General features: G+C 37.9%; 2 protein-coding genes across 2 annotated transcripts; both read right to left on the minus strand.

The window, feature by feature from the left end:
* Positions 1-6,032: 6,032 nt before the first annotated feature.
* Positions 6,033-15,535, minus strand: LOC131223703 (cysteine-tryptophan domain-containing zinc finger protein 3-like). Its single transcript, XM_058219175.1, has 7 exons — positions 15,382-15,535; positions 14,951-15,160; positions 14,036-14,259; positions 13,462-13,622; positions 10,461-10,621; positions 9,465-9,601; positions 6,033-7,360 (listed from the first exon to the last, which is right to left on the minus strand). Exons 1-7 carry the CDS (start codon positions 15,413-15,415, stop codon positions 7,178-7,180), a joined length of 1,110 nt encoding a protein of 369 aa, XP_058075158.1. The 5' UTR covers positions 15,416-15,535; the 3' UTR covers positions 6,033-7,177.
* A 106-nt stretch (positions 15,536-15,641) lies between these two features.
* Positions 15,642-21,775, minus strand: LOC131224260 (cysteine-tryptophan domain-containing zinc finger protein 7-like). Its single transcript, XM_058219794.1, has 5 exons — positions 21,646-21,775; positions 19,319-19,391; positions 16,188-16,315; positions 15,849-16,061; positions 15,642-15,740 (listed from the first exon to the last, which is right to left on the minus strand). Exons 1-5 carry the CDS (start codon positions 21,721-21,723, stop codon positions 15,642-15,644), a joined length of 591 nt encoding a protein of 196 aa, XP_058075777.1. The 5' UTR covers positions 21,724-21,775.
* Positions 21,776-23,176: the final 1,401 nt, after the last annotated feature.

Below are 23,176 nucleotides of genomic sequence, written 5' to 3' on the forward strand. Positions count from 1 at the left end.
AAGTTTTTCAAACCCTTCGAATAATAAACACGCTTCGTCATTGCCAACATCCCGATACATTCTCAACATCGACATTTGCATGTCGATACATGGCTATTACAGACAACATACCAAATTATAACATATATTATATAATGAAATAACATAATAACCATGATCCGATTCATACAGTTACCAGAAAAAATGTAGGACAGAACTTGCAGTCCTTTGTATATAAAGTAGGAAATGATCAGTGCCTTCTCTCCAAGAAAATGATGTACTTGTCGATAGCCTAACCAATAAAGATGGAAAATTAAGCTCTACTCTAATATAAGTGTTCAATAATCATGTATGTATGTGTGTAATTTTCTTACCACGCTATCAACCCATACATTTTTCTCCCATATGGTCTTGAACCAAACAATTTTTGGTGATTCTTTGTTTACGTTGGCCCAACTTTTCAATTCATGGAGTTCGTCCTCCAATATTACCCCAAATGGATCGATCTTGGCCTCGAAGGGTATCAGAGAAGTAGGAAATTCTCTCTATTTCTCATTGTCGGCGACGTTGCTTGGAGTGGTTTGCACGGAAAAGATGGAAGTGAATGGAGAATGCTTGTAAACAAACGGATTCACCACCCTCTTAGGTCTCCTCTTATATACTAGAATGGAATACAGTAATTTCTCGCATATATCAACGCCTAACGCATCCTCATCCTCCTTCTCAAACTCTTCCTTCTGATTCTTTAACTCCTTCTCTTTCTAAAACTGAATCTTCGTTATATGAAACACCTCCATCTGCTTCTTCAACTCCGCCTTACCCTCCTCCAACTCTTCCCTCTCCTTTTCAATTCTTCCTTCTCCCTCATTAGCATTTCTCTCTCATTCTTCAAAACCGCCCTCTCATTCAACTCTTCCTTCTCTCACCTCAAGGCTTCTTTCAGTTTTAGCATTAGTTCAACCTCCTTAAGTACTACTTCTCTCTCCCTCTCCATCGATTCTTCTCTCTCTTTTAGCGAGCGTTTGAGAAGCTTCAACTCTTCCCTGTCTCTCTCCAACTAAAGCCTCTGCGCCTCAAACTCCTCCCTATCCTCCCTCGACTCCTCAGTCAATTGCAATCTCACTTCCTCTCCCTCTCCCTCATCAGTACTCTCTTCCTCTCCCCCCCTCTCCCCCCTCTTCTCTCTCTCCCTGTCCCGATCTCTCTTCCATATCTTCATCATCTTCATCTTTAGTGCCCTACAAAATGAAGCAATGTATGTATCAATTATATAACATGTCAAATTAAATATAAAATATTAACATAAAAGAAGACGTTTCTGACATCTTACATCAAATCTATCACGGATCAAACAAACGGCATCCGTCTCTAGCTCCTTGGTGGTAGGCTCTAAGATAAGAACGATCTCAGTCTGTAAGAGAACAACTTCATTTTTCATGTACAAAAACTTATATATATATATATATATATATATATATATATTATAGTTGAATGAATGACCACTTAGCTTCATAGAAATTGACTTACATCTTTACTCTCTAGAATTTGATGAATCTTCTTATACCTTCAACCCTTCCATCCCCGATATTGTATGAATCATGGAATTTAGGAGGGAACGTATAAAATTATACATTCTCGGAGAGCCGGTACTCTCTTAAGGGCCCATATCTGTTACAATGAAATGACAAGATTATCTTAAATAAATATAATTTGCTATAAACTATGAATTAAAATAGACAAGGAAAGAATTCTTACTTGTAGGGAAAATATACAACCGGTGACATTGTAATGAGGCCCCTGCGATTCCATCAAGGCACTGTCGATCCCTTCCATCATCATTTGGAAGGCTAAACTACCCCAAGGGTAGATAGTAAAGTCTTCCAACGAATTGACAAGGTCAATAAAATCTGTACAACATATAATATTCGTGTCGGTTCCCCTAACAAACCACTCTACACATAATATTAGGGCTACCTTCACATCATCTTTGTGCTTATTACTATCAACTATCCTATTGAACACCTCATGTATATGTTTCTTTAGGATATGATATTTATTGAAGTATTTTTCTCTTATTAACTTCTTCGAACGATAGATATTAGGTATGGAGAGGTCACCAGTCTTCAGCCCTGTTATTAGGGTGAAGTCCATCTCGGAAAATTTTACATGGTTCCCCTGTATCTTGAATACAAGATTGCCTATATATCTCTCAATAAGTGAGTGAAAAATGGCTCCTATAAACCTAAATGATGGAATGTGTAATAAAAATGAGAATGGGGTTTGCCTAAATATATTTAATCTAGCGTTATTCTTCTTCAACCCACTCTTCACACTATCAAACCAACATGTCAAAGAACATCTGCATGAGAGGGTGGGGACCGACTCGCCATATCCCTTATGCAAGGGTTTGTGATCTATAAGGATGAATTAAAATTATTTCAACGATAACATTCAATATTTAACGAAGCATAATGTGAAAGTTGACTTGTTGTGGTGAAAATTCATAAAGTATGGTGTGAGTCTGCTTAGTCGGCGGTCAATTTTTTGCGAATTCCAAATGAAAGTACAAGACTTATTAGTGAATTTTCACAAGTTTTGGGCCTGTTTCACTCATTTATCAATCAATTTCATGTAATTGTCAGTAAATTTATATCAAGGTTGTTAGTCAAAAAAATATCAATATCAAGCAGTCATCGGCCATTTTGACGAATTTCATGTCAAATGGTCGACTTATAGGTGACATTCAACTAGTATACGGCCTATTTCACTAAGCTATGGGTCAATTTTCAGAGTTATATGTTGCATTTTAGCCAAGAACGTCATGAAATTGACTGTGAGTGGATTTGTCTGAGGACTGTAAATGACTGTTAAGTGAAGGGGATTGACCATGAAATGTATGGAATTGACCGTGAAGTGAAGGAAATTGTCCGTGAAATGAGTGGAATTGAACATGACATGAAGGGGATTGTCCATGAAATGCATGGAATTAACCATGAAGTGAAGGGGAATTGCCGGAATTGACCGTGAAATGCATGGAATTGACTGTGAAGTGAAGGGGAATGGCCAACAATGACCGTGAAATGATTGGAAATGACCGTGAAATGAAGGGAATTGACTGTAAAATGCATGGAAATGACCGTGAAGTAAAGCGAATTGACCGTGAAATGCATGGAATTAACCCTGAAGTGAAGGGGAATGGCCCGAAATGACCGTTAAATGATTGAAAATGACCGTGAAGTGAAGGGAAATGACCGTGAAATGCATGGAAATGACTATGAAGTGAAGTGAATTGACCGTGAAATGCATGGAATTGACCGTGAAGCGAAGGGGAATGGCCGGAAATGAGTGAAATGATTGGAAATGATCGTGAAGTGAAGGGAATTGACCGTGAAATGCATGAAAATGACCGTGAAGTGAAGGGAATTGACCGTGAAGTGAAGTGAATTGACTATGAAATGCATGGAAATGACCGTGAAGTGAAGTGAATTGGCCGTGAAATGCATGGAAATGACCATGAAGTGAAGGGGAATGGCCAGAAATGACCGTTAAATGATTGGAAATGATTGTGAAGTGAAGGGGAATGGCCAGAAATGACCGTTAAATGATTGGAAATGACCGTGAAGTGAAGGGAATTGACCGTGAAATGCATGGAAATGACCATGAAGTGAAGCGAATTGACCGTGAAATGCATGGAATTGACTGTGAAGTGAAGGGGAATGGCCGGAAATGACCATGAAATGATTGGAAACGACCGTGAAGTGAAGGGAATTGACTGTGAAATGACGGGAATGGCCGGAATTAAGTCAGTTCACGGTCAATTTAACTCAGTTCACGGTCATTTTAGCTCAGTTTACTGTCATTTTAGCTCAGTTCACGGTCATTTTAGCTCAGTTCACGGTCCTCATCAATAACTCAGTGGGTCCTCGGTCTGTTAACTCAGTCGGTGCTTGGTCTCTTTCACGGTCTTCGTTTAGTTTCACATCTCATTTCATTCTTTGTTTAAAAAACCCTCAATGTGGGCCATTTGAGTCCTGATTTTGCTAATTTATCAGGACATGCCATACCATTCAGTATTTTTTAAAAATGAAAATGGATTGGGGACCGTGCGCATATATAGTATAATATACAATGGGGTCCACAAAAAGAAAGCTCAATATTTTTAAAAAATGAAAATGGATTGTGGACCGTGCGCATATATAGTATAATATACAGTGGGGTCCACAAAAAGAAAGCAGGGATTTGAATATACCTGCCATTCGAAGCTTCTTAGATGGGGGGACCATTTTTCGTCCTATCTTGGGTTCAAAAAAGTCGAAAAGGACGTGTGTGGGGTGTGTATTCTCGACCAGATAAAGGAGAAAGAAGAAAGCAGTAAAAGGAGGGTTTTACTGCTAGGGTGGACAGTCACAGAGGGGGAGAAGTAATCAGAAAATGATAATCTACGGCTAGGATGAAGGATCAGGGAGAGGAAAGAAGAAAAAACCAGGTTTTTTGGGTGGAGAAGCGGCTAGCAGCGTGAATAAGGTGCGTCGGCTATAGGAGGGGCATTTTTGACCTTTGGGAAGCCGTCCGTACGTATGGGGCTTATTTTGGGGAGGTAAAAAGAAGTGGGCTTAAACAGGTAAATGGGCCATAAATGGGTCGTACAGTTGGAAATTTCTCAATAAGTGCACAAAGATAAACGTAAAAATAAAAAATAAAAAAAAAAAAAACTTTGATACTCTGTGTGATAGATGATACTCAGGCACTCGGAAATTTCTTAGGACTTGCACACAAGGCATACAAGTCAATTATACCGTACAAACTGTGTTATCCAATGTAGAAGTGTTCCTCACCAAAATTTAATCTTATTTTATTATCTGACCATCAGATCGATGGATATCTATTGGATGGCCAACGGTCCTGTTTCCACAAAGAAGTGCCCATGAATCAGAGGTTAGGCTTGTCTAACCAATCTCACATTGGGATGTTGACTTTACAGCAGTGAGTTAATATATGCCACGTGTACAATTTCTGAGTGCGCCCGCGTATCAAGCCATTCCGAGTGGCAGATCCACAATGGCTGCTCATCTGGGATGATGTCATGGGACACATCTAAGAGTACCGGGTCCAACTGAACGGCCGGCCACTTGCTTGGCTGATGTATAGAAAACCTTACCCTAAGCGAGTCGACTAATATTACGAGTTTTGTAGAGGATTTAGGTTTCCCGAGTTCACCCTTTTCTCCGGAGAAGGGAAAACCTCTATAATCGAGCATATAGGTCATTTCACCATGCTATATAGTGAGGCATCCCATAATGATTTTCCGAAACATAGGTTGTTTGGGAACTCTTTGACACGAACAACTTTCACATGGTACATAAACCTACATGCTAACTCAATCTAAACCTGAAACGAGATGAAAGGGAGGTTTCACATGCAGTTCCACCAAACTAAGCCTCAGGTATCCATGGCCGACTTATGTAGGCTGCAACATCTGCCTGAGAAGATGGCCGAGTAGTTCATCGCTCAGTTCAAAGGCACCAAAATTCATTGTCCAGTGACCCTCTCTGATCTAGAGTTCGCCATGCTCGCCCTAGGAGGCATGGTTTCGAACTACGCAAAAAGTTCGAAGGCATGCACTTTGAAGATACGTTCGAGTTGTCAACCAAGGCGTCCCAGTACAAACGCGTCCACTGGATGAAGAAGCAGCGGATGAGTGCATCTAATGGCACAATTTATCGTGACAACATCTGCTACGAGGCAGCTGTGGTCAATATAGTTAGCACATGGCCCTGTGAGTGGTCGGCCTTGAAAAAGGTCAAGTACAAGGCCTCGGCGGATGTCAACCCAAGGAAAGATGCTTAGGAACCTCCAAGGCAATATACATTTGTATCTCTAAGGCCAAGGAGATTTGACATTCTTTTGGAAGCCATGTTCATTAGGCTTCCAGACAACCAAAAAACATCCATCGGCCGAAGAACAAAAAAAAAAGGAATATACTACAAGTGGCATTTTATCAAGATTCATTCTACTAAGAATTGTATCATGTTCAGAACATAGTAAATGAGAACATCAATAAAGACTTTCTTAAGTTCCCCAAAAAGGTAGAAGAGGTGATGGGGATCGACCTGAGTCCCTTCAAGGACCTTCATCAATATATGCAGACTGAGATAACAACGATCAGCTGACCTGAAGAAAACCAAGTCATAACAAAGCGTCACCATATCATATAGGGTAAGCAGCGCCCGAAAGGTTAGTCACCCACATCAAGGGTAGCAAAACAACCCATCGTCACTCATGATGTAACCAGCTCGACAGCGGCCATGGTAACTAAAGGGACTGCAAACAAGAGTCCACCATTAGCTGCGAAGGAAAGGCCTCTTGCGAAAGTGGTAACCTCCAACCAACAACCGATTAGGTCTGAGAATAAAGGGAAGGCGCCAATGGTCTACCAGGACCCTGAAAGCTCAAATTCTAATACCCTGAAAGCTTTAATTCTAGCAAATTGCCTCAGGAGCTTGCTCCACTCAAGTTCCTCATATGCTACAGTCAAAATGGGTCGGTACGAAAAAAAAAAAAAAAACCAAGACTCTGTAAAGCAGACCATTCAGCTTACAGTGGAACCAATGCTGCCAGAGCGCACCTCTTTCATTTGAAATGTAGACTGTTTTTGTTTTTCTCTTGTTAACTATCTGTAGCCCAAAAATTGAAAGTTTATGATCATCTTATCAAGGATATTTTTGAGGCATGGTAGGGACACAAGGTCCCCCATGGGCCACACTTGTTAAGAACTTGAAAGAAGAGCATGCAAAAATAAAGGCCACATCCAATACAGAATTCCTCTTCGTACATAAAAACTAGTACGTTTTCTGTGGGAAACTTGAAATTTTATTTCTTATAGAAAGAATATCTGTACAATACTGATACATTATTTGTAACAGCCGCATTTCGGGATTGAATTTCTCTTACCAATGCCAAAGAATCGCTTTACAGTTGAGATAACAATTTACATGCATTCAGGCTTTCACCATGCATTTAAAAAATAAAATAAATAAAAAAATAAAAAAACAACTCGATGCTGAGGTCGCTTTCATACACATATATACATACTTATATAGCCGGAGGTTGAAATTTTGGATTCACAGATGTGGGCCGCTGTACAATGTCTCCACGAATGCTGAGATTCCCATCCATTTGTATCTTTGTGATGGACGGTTTACATGTTGATCTCCTCTAATGCTAGCCGGACCAGGCGTAGGAATCCATCCATATCATGGAAGTGAAAATCAAGTGCTTTTTTCACAGCTGCGATGCCTTGCAATCCATATTTCCACTGAGCAGCTTTCAATGCTGATAGAGATCTCTGAGTTGCATCCATAGCAGAACTCACATATTCAGCCTGTAAAAAAAGAGCACAGTTAATAAGTGCACAAAGATAAATGAGAAAAACTTTGATACTCTGTCATAGTGTGATAGGTAATATGCAGGCACTTAGAGATTGCTTAGTTGCACATATGGCATACAAGTCAATTAAACAGTACAAATTATGTAATCCAGTGTAGATCTATAGCTAACCAAAATTTAATCTTATTTGATTATCTAACTACCAGATTGATGGACATTTATGGATGGTTAGAAGTGAAAGATATTCAATGGTCCTATTTCCAAAAAGTTCCCACAAATTAGAGGTTAGGATTGTTTAACCAATTTGATAGTGGGATTGTGACTTTGCAACAGTGGGCTGCACAGTGTACAATTTCTGAGTGTATCATGTAACACCTCAAGATAAATCTTGCAAGATGAACAGGTTTAAGCACAATGGAATTATTCTTGAGAAATGTTCCAGTGCTCTTAGACTACCATAAATTACAGTACACGTAGTTGTATTGTATTGGGATACTTAGTCCCGTTCAATATGTCCAACTTATATTTCATGGGCTACCATGAAAACATGAGACTGGTCTCACAGATATTAACCATTTGAACTGTAGCGTTAAACATGGACGGTTGAAACCATTCACCCAAAAATGGGTCGCATCAACAATGTCATCCATCTATTTGCTAGGGGCCATCATCGATTCTAAAGAATCACTTTTGCTAGGCAATCATTACCATCCCATCAATGGATTCAAAAAGTATGGCCATAGAAAATAAGGCCAAGTTAAGGATGGATTAGATCATCCGATCGGTGTGATTTTTGCATGGTAGCCCATGAAATGTTTTCTTAACTTAATACACAGTTCAGAACAACCAATTGGACTGTGCAAGTGAACTAATGCAACTAGGAGCACTGTAACTTATAGTGCTCTCAGAGCTCTAGAGCAGATCTCACCACACTTTTTATATATCCGTAGCCCATGGATATGCATATTATCCTTGGTTTTTCAGTTTGTACAGTCATCTAAAAACCATGATGTGGTGAGACCTACCCCTGACGGACCAATTCCCTGGATAACTGGGCCTCTGGGGGAGGAACCCATCTAACTCATGCTTCCAACAACAGACTGGAGGTGGCTTCCATTTACTCCTTAATTTTAAAAGTGTTAGCTATTCTCAAAGTATATCAGAAACAGAGAAGTCCAATTGACGATAAAGAAGGTTGTTCCATCAATGGAGACAACAGGGCAGATCCAATACAAACTTCTCTAGGATAAGCTTAATCTAAAAATTGACGTGTGCAGCCCACCATATGTATTAACGGCATCCAATCTATCCAAAGTGTGAGCCCCCTCCTATCTCCATGGATCCCAAAACTCGGTTTCATCAAACACTCGTTTGGGCCACAGCTTGTAAAATTATGGCTAAAACCTCTAAAAATCACCGGCTGTGGCCCACTTCAGTTTTGGAATGGCCTGATGATTTCCCATTCATCCTAGTTGGATGCATCTTCTGAATGGATTAAAAGGAATATACAGAACACAGTGGGCCTCACAATCTGGAAGGTGCTTAATAGTGGGTGCCCCCATCCCAACTGCTCCTTGGGTTATGGTTTGCTTGAGTTTTGGATCAGTCTGATTTTTGGGAGCGAAGGAAATAAAATAGCAGGCACAAATGATGGATGGATTGGATGTTATTAAAGCATCATGGTGGGCCCCATGCCTTGATTTGTACGTAAAGCTTAAGTGCTTAATGTAGAAACTTTTGTAGTGGATACAGCCACATTATTCAAAATTGGCTCATTCCCTTCCTCCCAAGCACCCGACAATCCCTCAATGCACATATCACTGAGTCGTTGACCCCATTCATACAAATCAAACTCTATAATCCTGTAATTCCTCTAATTACAAAAAATAATAATAATAATAATAAAATAAAAATAAAAATAAAAAATAAAAAATACAAGAAATCCTATTAGGAGTTTCTGATTTAGAAAGAAATAGCGAAAATCTTAGCATCTGTTTATTTTCAGCAGCCAGAAATTATCCAAGTTAATTTTTTTTTCACATTTTACTGGTAGCTTACTCAGAAACAAGGAAAGAGGGTTGTTTTGAGATTCAGCTTACATAATCAAGGAGTTGCAGGCTGCTACAAGTAGGTCTGCTGGCAAGCGGCTTGACCCCCTTCGCTTCAGTCACAGGGGGTGTGCCATCCTCACGTACATTCTTTACAGCAATAGCACACAATGGCGATGGTTCTTGGCCTGAAAGAATAAAACAACATGGAATGTTTCTCAAAATTACTTCACTGAATCTGGGTTGAATATCTCAGAAAGAAATTTCACTCTGGGTGGTGGGCCAACTAGTCCCAATCATCTCCGAACAAGTCAAAGCAGGTGGGGCCCACTTCCCATTCACTGGACAGTAATGCGATTAACCAATAGGAAAGTTCACACTGGGTTTTTCAAAATGGTTCATCAAGAGTATGACTCATGGTGATTGAACGGCCCCCTGGATAAAATCAGACAAGGTTGAAGCAGGTTCCACAGCTTCAACCAACTTTCCATGGTTGGATGGTGGTGATGTTTCACCATTGATCTTTCACAGGTACTACACCTCGCATCAATATAGAAAGAGCTCTGCCAGAGCTGGATCCTTGTGCAAGTAAGATTACAATCTACTCTAGGCAGGAACACATATAAACATCGCAATTCACACACTTGGCAAACTGGGCCATCAATCGGGTGAGTAACACCAAGTGCCTTTGCCAAAATCAGCTCCGTCCCCTCATCACGTCAGCCAAATGCATACAAAATAAATCAATGGTATAATACATCATCTAGTGGCCTGCATTCAGCATATGAGTGTAGCTCCTCTCAACAACATATTGATCTATTCCTTCGCCAGGTAACAAACATGGTGGGCCCACCTGATAAATGGGTTGGATATCTAGGGCATGTGGTCAAGAGATGGATCCAAATCTGACTTGTGCCATGAGTTTTTACAATTTACATCTCTTCCCAAAAGGGTAGAAAGGTTTGCAAATCAACAAGAATGAAACAAAATGAAAACAAAATGAACAGATAATTTTCAAATAGTAGAACGAGGAGCTAGTTTGATTACCGAATGGATGACCATGAAGAGATGCCTGTACTTCATGACTGTCTCTACGTATATGCGAGCACATAGAGAATATCACTCTCATATATGCTACTTCCATGCATTTGTATGCAAGAGCGGCAGCAGCAGTCTCCCCATTACTCTCAAAGGAAATGGCGCATTGCCTGTGTATGCGACAGCAAATCGTAAATATGAAATTCAATCACGTACACCCTTTTTTGATACTCCATTCAGTGCACAACACAAATGTCCAAAAACTCTAGATATGCACACCTTGGTAGTGGCATAAAATATTCGAAATTTGCACATGAGAAATTATATTGATATGCTCTAGAAGATTGGTGAATCATACTCTTCATTTATTTATAAGATAATGAAATTTTATTAAGCTGAGCATAGTTCTAAAACTCGCTGACTCGACTAAAAAACTCAGCCAAGTCGACTCGACTCAGTCAGATTACCAGCCAAGTCGATTCAACTCAGAGAGATTTCAAGCTGAGTCCCTGACTCAGTCGACTCAATGCAAGTAGCTCTAACTCAAGCCAGGTCACTTGTGTTGTCAGACCTCAAGTTAATTAGATGTGAGGGGGGGGAAAAAAAACATGGGGAGGATTTGAACCCAAGACCTTTTTAGAAAAAGGCAGAGCACTCAACAACCAAGCTTATGCTCAAATTGCTTGCTTATTTGGGTCCTTACTCTTACTCCAGTGGTAGACTCTTAGGAGTTTCAACACCTGGTTGAGGGTTCGAGTACCCATAGGTGGTGAAATCCCATCATGGCGTGAGTGTGTGGTGGTGTGCGTGCGTGTGTTAAAAAAATAAAATAAAATAAAATAAAAATTGCTTGCTTATTTTCTTAGAGAAATGCTCCAATGCTCTTAGAATGCTACAATTTATAGTGCTCCTAATTGCATTGGGACATTTACACAGTCCAATTCATTGATCCAGACTGTTCATTATGTCAACGCACATTTCACGGACTACTTGCAAACATCGCTCCACCCCCAACAAATATTAACCATTGGTCAATGGCCTTTAATATAGACGGTCAAGATTGTTTACAAAAAATAGTTCCAATCAAACATTTGACCCATTTATTTGTTCGGGCCCATCATGGATTGCTTATGATTCCAAAGAATCACAAACTGTTAGACAATCCCGTCCATAGCTTGGAAAAAGGATGGCTAAAGAAAATCCCATTTATTTGATTCATTTTTTAACTGCTTTTTTTTTTTTCTGCTTTCCCAAAAAACAAAAAAGGATGGCTAAAGAAAATAAGGTGCAAAAAATAGGATGAAGCGGATCATCCAATCAGTAATATTTATGGTGCCTTTCAAAAAAGAAAAAAATTGTATGGTATTCCGTAAAGAGTCCGGACCTAATAGACAGTTTAGATTGATTAGTTGGACTGTCCGAGTGGACCAATGCAACTAGGAGCACTATAATTTATAGTGCTCTAAGAGAACTAAAGCATTTCTCGTTTTCTTATTTATAATCGTTATATAAACTTAAATCATTTTAATTATTCCAGCCATCCCAACTGTTTTCAATTTGCAGTTATTAACTATCAAGTCAAGTCGGGTCGAGTTTTTGATTTGATTCAATGCGAGTGAACATCGAGTTGAGTCCAATTCTTGAATTTTTAAACTATGAAGCTGAGAAAACTGAGCTAAGGGAAGAGAATTCCAGATAACAGGCAAGAATTCCCTATACAAAGAGATTACCAGATTACACCCTTCTGCCAGCTCATCATCAATGAAGTAAAGCCTCTCTAAAAATATAAGAAGACAAATGTTTAGTCTAGATGTGAGTGATCTAACTTTGTTAACAACATATCATAACTCCATGGCTCAGACCCTGCTTTTTCTGTTAACAACTAAACGTAACTCACCGATGGGTAGGCCTAATCTGGGCAAGATTTGCAATCTGAAACCTTGAATCGGCCTGTTCACAGAATTGGGCATAAATAGAGACTGACTTTGGGGCTCTTGATCATTCTGGCTTGGATGCGCTACATGCTGATTTTGGCGACGAGTTGAAATAAGTTAGATGCTTCTGTCAATTACTTGGGTGAAGTGTTCCTTGAAATGAAGGGGAATGTTGTAGGACCAAGGCCCACAGTATGATCCACCATGTGCTGAATTTTTGGATTGTTGCGGTTTATTTTTGGGCTAAGATTCTAGAACTAAAACTGCTATTTTCTTTTTTCAAAGATTATACCTGTTGATTTTTTTGATTATCCAATGATTTTGCGATTCTTAAAAGAGTAGGATTAGGATGTGGAAGGCACTATAGTTTTCTGAGTTCTTGTTTAAGTGCCCGTAGTGCAAAGATTTCAATTTCAGTCCAGTTGTTTATCTCTCTGTATTCAAATATTCTTGTGTGGTGTATTTACTTCATTTATTCCATCGGGTATCAAAATTTTCATTAATCCAAAAACCAAATTACATCAGGAACCTAGTCTGTTGTATTCAAATACACACGCAAATTACTAGATTGCAATGCCCATTCTAGAATGAATCCACTTTGTTGAAATCTCAAATGGTAAAATCGGAGCATACATGAAAACATTATTGGAAATTGCAATTCATATTTCTGCATGATTTTGTAATTGCATTTTAAAAAATGGCTATGGATTTTCTGCATTCAGCCTTTCCATGACAAACGTGAAAGTGAATTTCTTTGGAAGGTAACGACTGCAATATGAATTTTCCTTCATTTCTAAAATGGTGGTGACCCATCCACCATAAACTTCAAATCCATGCATGTCAGTCCAAATTACTCTAGTGTGTATGGTAGTTGAGTCACCATTGTTTAGGGTTGTCAATGGGCTGGGCTTGGGTCAAGCAAATCAAAATTTTGAATAGGGTCACAGCCCACAGCCTCGCTCGACTATTTCAAAATCCAGGCCAATGATAGTGGAAAATGCATATGGCAATAGCCTAGGTATCTTCATGAATGATGAGTCGATCATACTTTCTTCTCAAAATGGCATAGAACTTACTTCAAGATCTTTTGTGTGTCGATGTAGATCTCTGTTGACTCAGTTATTTCTCCTAGTTCTGCACTTCCCATGTCACGAACCTCAAACATCGATGCAGCAAGTAGAAATTGTAAGGCCGCATGAAGATATATTCCACTAACTTCAACTTCTGATTCTCCATTCTGCACATTTAGACCGAAAAGTAAAGAAGTGAAGAACTCTAGAAGGACAACAGGAATTTATGATACTTGACACAAGGATGATTATCTTCAGTTTGTAAAAATGAGGCCCATGATTCAGTGATCCAAATTGTTGATCTGATGGGCTACACAATGGATGGGATCGACCAAAATCTTTGGCCCCCTTTCAGTAGAATATGAACTATTATTGGGTTTCTTTCTCAAGTCTATTAGCATGCCAACAACTAAAAGTAGGACTGTCATCGAGGAGATTCGTGAATCATGGCCCATCTACTGTGGATCCCATCAGACTAATGGCATGGATCACCAAAACATAGTTGCACCAATTGAGGACCTGATTATACAATGCATATCATCAAGTTGAGGATCATATAAATCCTCTTTATTGTAGCTACCTTTAAACGGTCAGCTGAATGTTTCAAATTAATAGCTTCTTTAAAGGTATTCTCAGCAAGCGAATAGTCCTTTCCAAAGGGAGTTCTCGCTTTAACTAATTTCTTCAGATTATCAGGCTCACTCGACTCTTTTTGCGCTCCTACAACACCATCAGTTACCCCATCTGCCCATCCCACTTTCTGCCACGTGACGAGTGAGCTTTCATTTGCCGCATCAGCTGTCCCTGCATAACTCAAACTTTTATATTCAACATTTTAATAAATCAATAAATCGCAAAAGAGTACAGAAAATCTGATTTTTCTAAGGAACCTTTTGTTTCTTGTAACCTGGTGACATTCAAAGTGCTAGAAGTAGTAGCAGTTGGTTTCAATGCAAACCAATGACATTCGTCACTCAGAACAACCTCCTTATTAGAGATGCATTGGCTCTTTGATATCAGCATACTAGTTATACCACCCCTTCTATTAACTATATTAGATTCCTTATTTTTGCAACAATCATGCCTCGATTTCATGGCAAGATTTTTTTTTTTTTCTTTTTATGTATTCTTCCGCAGAACTCTTCAACCATGGAACCACCATCTGCTAAGGGTCCTTTGTTGTGGGGACATTCAGACTCATGAGCTTTAAACTCCTTCAACTTTATTTTCATTCTTAACAACCCCTTTGGATCTAATTTTGACTCTTTAGCTTCAACTTCGCACTCAGTTTTAATAGATGGCTGAATTGGATGTCTTAGATTTCCCAAAAAAAAGTGAAAGGCATATTAATTCATGTTCAATTCACATCTTACTTTATCCAAAAACCACATTTACACCCTATCTATACTCAACTCACCAAATAACTTAGTTGACAAATGAGCACTTGATTAGACACCACTATTTTCTGTTGGACTCTTATTCAAATTGCTTTTACCTGAACTTGTGTAGCATTCCTTCCTCTTTTTTGTAACATTGGGTTTGTCTTGCATCTCACCAAATAACTTAGTTGATGGACCAGCACTTGAGAAGACACCACTATTTTCTGTTGCACTCTCATTCAAATTGCTTTCACATGCACTTGCAGAGTATTCCTTCCTTTTTTTTGTAACGTTGGAGCAGTCTTGCGTGTTATGCTTCTCATGCCCTGTTGTCATGTGTAATGATTAGTTTAACATGATTAACAAAAAAGAGAAAAGAAAAGAGTATAAAACTATCATGAAACCAATGTAGATCATAGCAAAAAACTACTTGCATAAAATATCCAAAATCTTGAATACATAACAAAAATTGGACTGAAAACAAGACATAGGAAAATATATTCCAAAAAGAATGCAGTAAATTAAATACATACAGAAAAAGGCTAACCTTTACGACAACGTTTTAACAAATTCGACTTCATGTATTGCTTGTGTAGTTCTTTTTCTAAGATAAATGTGTTGCCTTCAAATGCAGATGATGACTCAATTCTGTTCGAATCTTGAGTAGGCTGCTGCACAACATCAAAATCCGATTCTTATAGAATGCCAATTTATTTTGGAGTGAAATTTTGTGTTCTCAACTATCATTCTATTAATTGAGGACACATTTACCTTTTGTAATTTTGTTTCACCATGATCAATCGTCGTCTAACTCCTTGTAGCAGGGCTGCCCTTCTCTTCTAAGCACAAAGAATCGGGAATGGGTGAAAGTGTAGAATTCTCAGGAATTACTAACAATGCCTTAGCCTGCTGGCAAACAATAAAACACAGTAATTAATGATATGTTCAGAAGACGAATTCATTAGGGGCTCTCAACTAAAATGAAAGGTGAACAATCCAAAGCAAAAGACACACCTGCACCATTGAAGAGAGCGGTTCATGGTTTCCATCTTTATTTTCCACGGTACTCTCAAATGAAGATGACAAGCAGTTATTAAAATCCAAATTACGATGACCCACACAATTGCTTTTGGGTGCTTTGCCAACGCCAATTTTAATGCGAATTTTTAGTGCCTTTTTGTCACATGCATGTAGGGTAGTATTGTTTGTGGTGGTCGAGTGCGTATTCTGAAAATCATGAAAGCATTAAATACAGTCAACAATAGAATAAAATTTTCTACTTTCACGATTCACATTTTGTTACATATTATTTACAATAAAAACATATTAGCACATCTCTAAAAATAAAATTACCTCAAATTTCTTGAGCAATTGGGGAATATTGCTACTCTGTACACTTGTAACACTCTTATGTTGTGATTGCGTAAGAGGATTCCGTAGAAGCATTGGTAAAAATGATCCATATTGGCCAAATTTTGGCCCTGGTAACAAAGAATTCAATGAATCAACAAATGGATGCACAATTACATATAAACAGTTAAAAATATCAAGAAACATCAACCTGATGAAGGGGATCGAACATAGACTTTAAGCATTGTTATCAACTTATCATAAATGAAGCAAGTGTTCATAAGGGAAATGAATATGAAATTTTGAAGACAACCCTAATAAAAGATTCCGATATATTCCTCAATCTTAAACCTTTCTTTTTTATAAACATTAATGCATGCACACGATTCAGGCTCGGGCTAGGCTTGGACCTATGCTCACTCCTAGGCTAGGGTTGGCCTGACCTTGTCCTGGCATGAGCCCAACTTGTCGACAACCCAATAGCAAAGGAGATACAAACCATGGTCACTCTCCTTGAATACCACTCTATTGTAAATCAAAACACAAAAAGTGTTTTAAGGCGTCTAGGAAGGATCAAAGACACACACACACACACACACACGCGCGCGCACAAAAACCAGAGAAATGTATGGCCAATTCTTTGTGAGTTCAAAACGCTTCAGTTTTCTAAAACTCGTTTGACCACCCTTAAGTAACATAAGTTCATAGAAGTTGTAGCCCCAATCCCAAATTTCCATCTGAAATGCCCTCATAGTTAGGTTTAATCATTAGTCTCCTAAGAGCCTTTGCTGCTACAATATACAAGAAAGATGACAAAGGCAAACTCCTCAAAATCCTGAAGAAAAAAAGAAAAGCCTTTTGGAGACCCATTTATAAGCATAGAGAAAAAGACCAATCCTACAAACTTGCATTCACTTCTTCCACTTCACCCCAAAACCAAACCTCACTAACATGTAGTTTAGTTATGCACCTTTACCACATTAATCTCAAAGATAATAACCGATCACTCTTCTTTATTTATGCAATAAGCACACCCATTCAGAATATGTACCTACCATGAACTTATATGCTCCTTGAGATAGCAACATCATCAGCCTCAAAACCGTTCTTGCCCTTGTCACATGAACCAGGGCAAATAATTTATGACTTCCAATGAGACTAATGGAGAACCATTTTCCTTCAAGTTAATGCAATGACAGAGGTCCCAAATCTTTAAGGAATTTTCTGCTCTAATAAGATTCCAAAATGAAGCTCATGAAAAACCAACAAATTTACTAGGTAAGGACACCAAAATTACTTTTGGAAGTTCGTTTCATCGTCCATATCATGATTCTATTGCCTTATTAGACTTGCTTCTTAACATGCCATATTTCCAACAAAAAATCCAATTTTTTAATGCTATGATTTTTCTAAGGTATCAATTTAAATTTTATAGCAGAAGTTAGAGGTAACATTACCATTATTCAAGAACTCGAAAACTGGACTCGACCCCATGTCTAGCCAGGTCAAGTAAACTCAAAGACTCAATCGAGTCTTTAATTGACTCAATTAGGTATAAAATAATTAAATTAAATATATTTATTGGCACAATAAATATTCACATAGTTATTTAAGTTTTAAAAGTATGAAAAATAGCAATAGAGATCAAAAACCTTCATTATTCTTTGTTGGTTAGAGACGGTGACTTTATGAGTGGAGGTCACAAGTTCGAATCATCTTTTCTATTTTAAATTTGAACTTCTCACCAAGAAAGCCAACTTAACGATTCTGATTAAGTTAAGACCGAGTCACCTGAAATCTTAACAAGTTGACTCGGCCAAGTTTTGAGTTGAGTCACCGAATTTTAAGATTCTGAACATAACCGTGTATGACATGTTGTCAGATCTATTCCCAGGTTGTGTTTGCATGATCAAATGGTAATGTTCTAAAATTTTAATATTTTGCAGGTAATAATTTTACTTCTTTTATTCTTTTGATCATGTATACAAGCAAATTACATTCCAGGCCACGTTTGGATGCACAAGCGAACTAGATTGTGTAGTTCCACTTTAGTCAAGAGGAAATGATAGAAGCTAATGACGTTTCCTAGCATTCAAAATGAGGAAGTAGGCCACAAATTGTAGTTACATCTCTTTCAAGTACAACTTGAAAGTAGCATAAATGCAATCTGGATCCCAGATACTTGATTTTAATGTTAAGAAAATTCAATTGTTGGACCATAGTGACAAATCTCATTCTCGGGAATTTCTCAAGAGATTTCCAAACTTATGTTTATCTCGGGATAATATCGTAAAATTCTCACAAAAATAAAAAATATTTATTATTAGTTAGTAAATAGTTTTAAATTTTAATATATAATTATATAACGCACAATTAAATTTACAAATAATTTTCATGTTAATATCGGGTTAATTTTGTGAAAATTTAATATTTGTCACAGGGTGCTAGACTAATAACTACAATTCAATTCAATTGCATATACAAACGCACCTATGACAAATATAGTCATTGATACAATCTCAAGTGTAAACCCATCAAAATACACAGTTAAGCTACTTCTTTTAACAAGTAATTAAAAATTAAAAAAATTAAAAAAAAAAAAACCAAGAAATTCCAAGTGTTGACATAATGCACCTTCTTTTTCAAACATTGGGAAACACAATGGTTATAAAATTCTGCTATAGAATGGAGAAAACACAACATTAAGACAATGCACATGGAAGTAGAACTTCCAAAAAAAATAAAAAGTTTTGGAGATTGTCTTGCTGAGCTGGACTAGGTAAATTGCCACACACAACTGCACAAATGCTTGTATATTCAATGAATCTGGACCATCTATTTGGTGGGTCTATGTTGGATGGTTGGTGGTACAAAAACCACAATGATTGCAAATCGCAACGTTCCAGTCAATGAATATTTCCACTTGAATGTGGGCTGTTGATAGCTTTTTACTTCACCATCAGCTTAAAAACCAGAAACTGGACATTTGCATTTCCTAATCAATGTTTTTTTCCAACTTTGGGCCAGGTCCCACCAGATGTGTACAGCCATAAGTCCGGGGATGAGTGGCAACTTATCAATCATAGCTCAGCTCAGATTTACTACATATTCTGAGGTGGAGTTCTCATACATACCCAGATTCTCTGCAGAAATCCCTCTATCGAAATCCTTCTGGAAATGGCCCAAAACATCTTGAAGCCTTTGATCCTGTGGAAGAGAGAATTAAGGACCCAGGAGAATTAGGCCGTGAGTTCCAACAAGCAGGGCCCACATGTTAGTGATCAGATCATTGATCTTTTGGGACCCAACCATGACAGACCATGCCACAAATGTTTCCAAATTGGAATGTGGACCTTTGTTGTATCATCTTTCATTAACCGTCCATTTGCAGGCTGCCAATCAATGGCATAAGATTGTCCCATCAGGAAGATATTTGGCATTTGGACCGTGGGGCCCATCAGATCAATGGTCCAGATTAACAAAACATCACCCCACTTGCCCAAAAAAGGTGGGGGATGCTATACATACCCTCTAGCAGAGGATAATATAATTCTATATTATTACAATGCGATATAAACTAATTATCTGATCATCAAACTGATGATATGTATGGTAGCCTAGGTTCCTCAGTATGCATAGGTGGTCCCCACAACTCAGTGATCTAACTGTTGATCTCATAACCCATAGGCCCCACTGAGGATGGACCATGCCCTTAAAATAAACTTGATGAGACAACTAATGAAAGAAATATCATATGGCATCTACCAAATTGATAAATAATGAAAGAAATACGACAACCATTAACATTCAACTGAAAAAAAGGGGGGGAAAATTAGAAGGCTAGAATTTTCTAATCTAGAAACCTTGGAGTATTGACTAACAACTGGGGGACCCATCAGAACAATGGCCCCACTTTTATGGACCATATCCCATGAATATCCTCCAAGGTTGGGTGAAGGTATTTAAAAACGGGGTACATATCAAGAGCATACAATACAAGTCCAAAATGATAAACGTCCATTAATGGTGGGTGGGAATCCCATCACATATTCAAAATGCCAGTCCCCCCTACCTTTTTGAAGATGGATAGTGCAATGCTCAATCTAGAATATTGACGGATTGCTCTTTGGACATGTGGGGCCATAGTTCAACGATCCAAACCCGTCCATATGGAAGAGTCCTAAACCACCAATTGATGATTGACGACTAGATGGATAATGGAGGAACTACAATAACGATTCGCAAACAATTGAAGAGAAGAAGGGGGAAAAAAAAAAAAAAAGAAGCCCAAATTTTCAACATCCAGGATCTCAAACCAAGGGAGATATCTGGTGCATGGCCCACCTGGCATTGGGACCCATCAGGACACAAAGAGTCCCTATAAGCCAAAGCTCTATGGGCCCCACTTTTGCAAATTGATAATTGCAAGCGAATCATCATTCCCTAGTCGTAACATTGATACCTTTAATAGGGATTAAAAAAAAAAAAAAGAGTCATTCCCAATGTGTGCAGGGATCCACACAAATGGATGGGATGGATGGATGGATGTTCGATGGATGGGATGGTTGGACGGTTGGACGGATGGATGGGATGGACATATCTTAGGATGGTTGGAAGGATGGATGGATGTTTGGATGGTTGATGGTTGGATGAGATGGATGGAGAGTTGGATTGTTGGATGGTTGGACATGATGGATGGATTGATGGTTTGATGGACGTGATGAATGGATGGATGGTTGCATGGTTGGGATGAATAGGCCCCATTAATGGAAACTAATCATGTATGCATCTTTTCACAATTTTTTGATTCCTAAATATGCAAATATGTGTATTTAGCATCTCATGAAGTTTCATTGAAAAATTCTCCCATGTTTCCCCAGTTACCATGAAAAAAATAAATAAATAAATAAACAAGAAGAATGAAAAATAGGATTATATTGAATAATTGCTTATATATGTATTGAGCATAACATTCTGAATTTATAATAATAAAAAATGAATAGTCTCAAATAAGGAAGAATACAATTAAATCAAATCTAGCCTAAATAAATTACAATCAAACCAAAACTTAGCAAATAAGGAAAATGTATAAAAATGAATATATGGTGATAGAAACTTATTATGTATACATTTAGGCCCTCATTAAATGGAAAGTTATTATGTATACAATTTTTTTTTTTGAACTATTTGATTCCTAAATATTCAAATAGTGTATATTTTAGCATCTTCATTTTATTTAAAAATTCCACCATTTTCCCATATTTCCCCAATAAATTCCTCAGTCAGTGATACATTTTTTAAGGAATTAATGATATAGATAATTGTTTATGTGTCTCAGCCAGCGAAATTTGTAGTGATACCTATAATTCAAACACTTACTAGCTCTAATAGAGAAAATAAGAATTCGGGAATCCCAATCCCAACAACCCTAAAATAGAAAGAAGAAGAAGAAGAATCTTACAATGTAAGAAAAGGCAATGTCAAAACCGAAGGCAGTCTTGCTTTTTCTTCTACCTACAGACGAAAGCATCTTCACCATTGAAGTCGACTAAGAAAATCGTACGGAAGAATGCTGGAATTCCGAATGCTGGTGTGAGTTTTTTGACGGTTGCAGAAGTATACTTCTAAGAGAAGGTAAGGGGTTTTTGAAAGTTCCCGCGAGGGATTTCGGAAGGTTCATGAGTTTCTTGGTGATTTTTTAATTCCACGCGCGTGCGATTTCGACTATATCCACACGCGACTCATGTGCATATATGAAACCCGTGTGTGAGATCTGAACTTTCCATAATGTTTTAAATGCAATATGATTTTATTATTGAGGTGATCTACGGCTTAAAATTTAAATAAATGGTTACAATATTTCTAGCCATTGATTTTTTTGATAAATTGTGTCCCATCTATGGCTTCAAATGGAAAGAATTTTATGAAGGAAGACATTAGAAGTGTATTTCACATTATGGAGAGCTCAGATCTCGTACACCTGTCAAATTATCACGCATTTTTCCGCGTGTAGATTGTACATATTTCCCATGCGCGTGGAATTATCTAACCTGCATTGGATATTCAATTTTCGAGGAGGAGGAGTTATATGATACTCATGCTGCGTATGACGCTTGATACACAGGCGCTGAAAAATTGTAGCCGTGGCATATTTTAACTCAATAAACCCAGTAAATTGTGCATTTCACTTTGTCCAAGTTACATTCTCAAGATCATTTTTTTTCTAAGAATCTTAACCTCCGATTCGTGGACTTTTGTGGAAATAAGACCATTGGATACATTTTTCTTTTTTAACCATCCAATAAATGTCTACTAATCCGATATTAAGATAATAAAATGAGCTTATGTTTTAGTTCATAAATTATATACATTATTTACCATAATTTGGACGGCTTATCTTGACCAATCCATTTGTATGAAAATTTTAAGTGCGTGCGTATCATATATTCCTCTGTGCAAGGGTATCTAAGTTTTCTCCCGTGAATTTGGAAGGTTTTTTGAGAAAATTTCGAATGTAAACCCTACCTTTTACCCACCGTTTTTCCAAACAATCCTAAACTTTACATTCCCAGACTAAACCATTGTGTACGGATACACTATTTTCAGACGAAAATACCCTCGCACAAGCAGGTTGCACCATCCATTCCGTGGACATATTGCTACGGATTATAACCGTATCCATTGATAGCATGGTTTGAAATTGATGTATCCGTACAGAATAGTTTAATTTGAGAAAGTAAAATTTGGGAGCGGGTGGAAAAGATGGTGGGTAAAACGTGGGGTTCAAAGTCGGAAATTTCTCCTTTTTTTTAGATCGATCATTCCACACGCGTGTAGCGTCATACACATTACACGTGGGCAGATTGAAAATATGAAACATGTGTCTGAGATCTGATCTTTATATAAGATTTTAAATAAGTCTAAGATATTCTTTCTGAAAAATTAAAATTCTACAATTAAATTAGGCCATAATTTACAAGGTAAGTTGATGA

Source organism: Magnolia sinica, chromosome 13, assembly GCF_029962835.1.
Source record: "Magnolia sinica isolate HGM2019 chromosome 13, MsV1, whole genome shotgun sequence".
Lineage (NCBI taxonomy): Eukaryota > Viridiplantae > Streptophyta > Magnoliopsida > Magnoliales > Magnoliaceae > Magnolia > Magnolia sinica.

What these genes read in the sequence shown, in the direction of transcription:
- LOC131223703 (XM_058219175.1), bottom strand. Translation starts at nt 15,415, where the DNA reads ATGAAGTCGAATTTGTTAAAACGTTGTCGTAAAG. An exon ending in GGAATGCTACACAAGTTCAG is followed by an intron (nt 14,260 to 14,950) that starts GTAAAAGCAATT and finishes TGAGTTATGCAG; the next exon opens with GGACAGCTGATGCGGCAAAT. An exon ending in TCTTCATGGTCATCCATTCG is followed by an intron (nt 9,602 to 10,460) that starts GTAATCAAACTA and finishes TTATTCTTTCAG; the next exon opens with GCCAAGAACCATCGCCATTG.
- LOC131224260 (XM_058219794.1), bottom strand. Translation starts at nt 21,723, where the DNA reads ATGGTGAAGATGCTTTCGTCTGTAGGTAGAAGAAAAAGCAAGACTGCC. An exon ending in ACATTGCCTTTTCTTACATT is followed by an intron (nt 19,392 to 21,645) that starts GTAAGATTCTTC and finishes TCTCTTCCACAG; the next exon opens with GATCAAAGGCTTCAAGATGT. An exon ending in CGCTCTCTTCAATGGTGCAG is followed by an intron (nt 15,741 to 15,848) that starts GTGTGTCTTTTG and finishes GTTTGCCAGCAG; the next exon opens with GCTAAGGCATTGTTAGTAAT.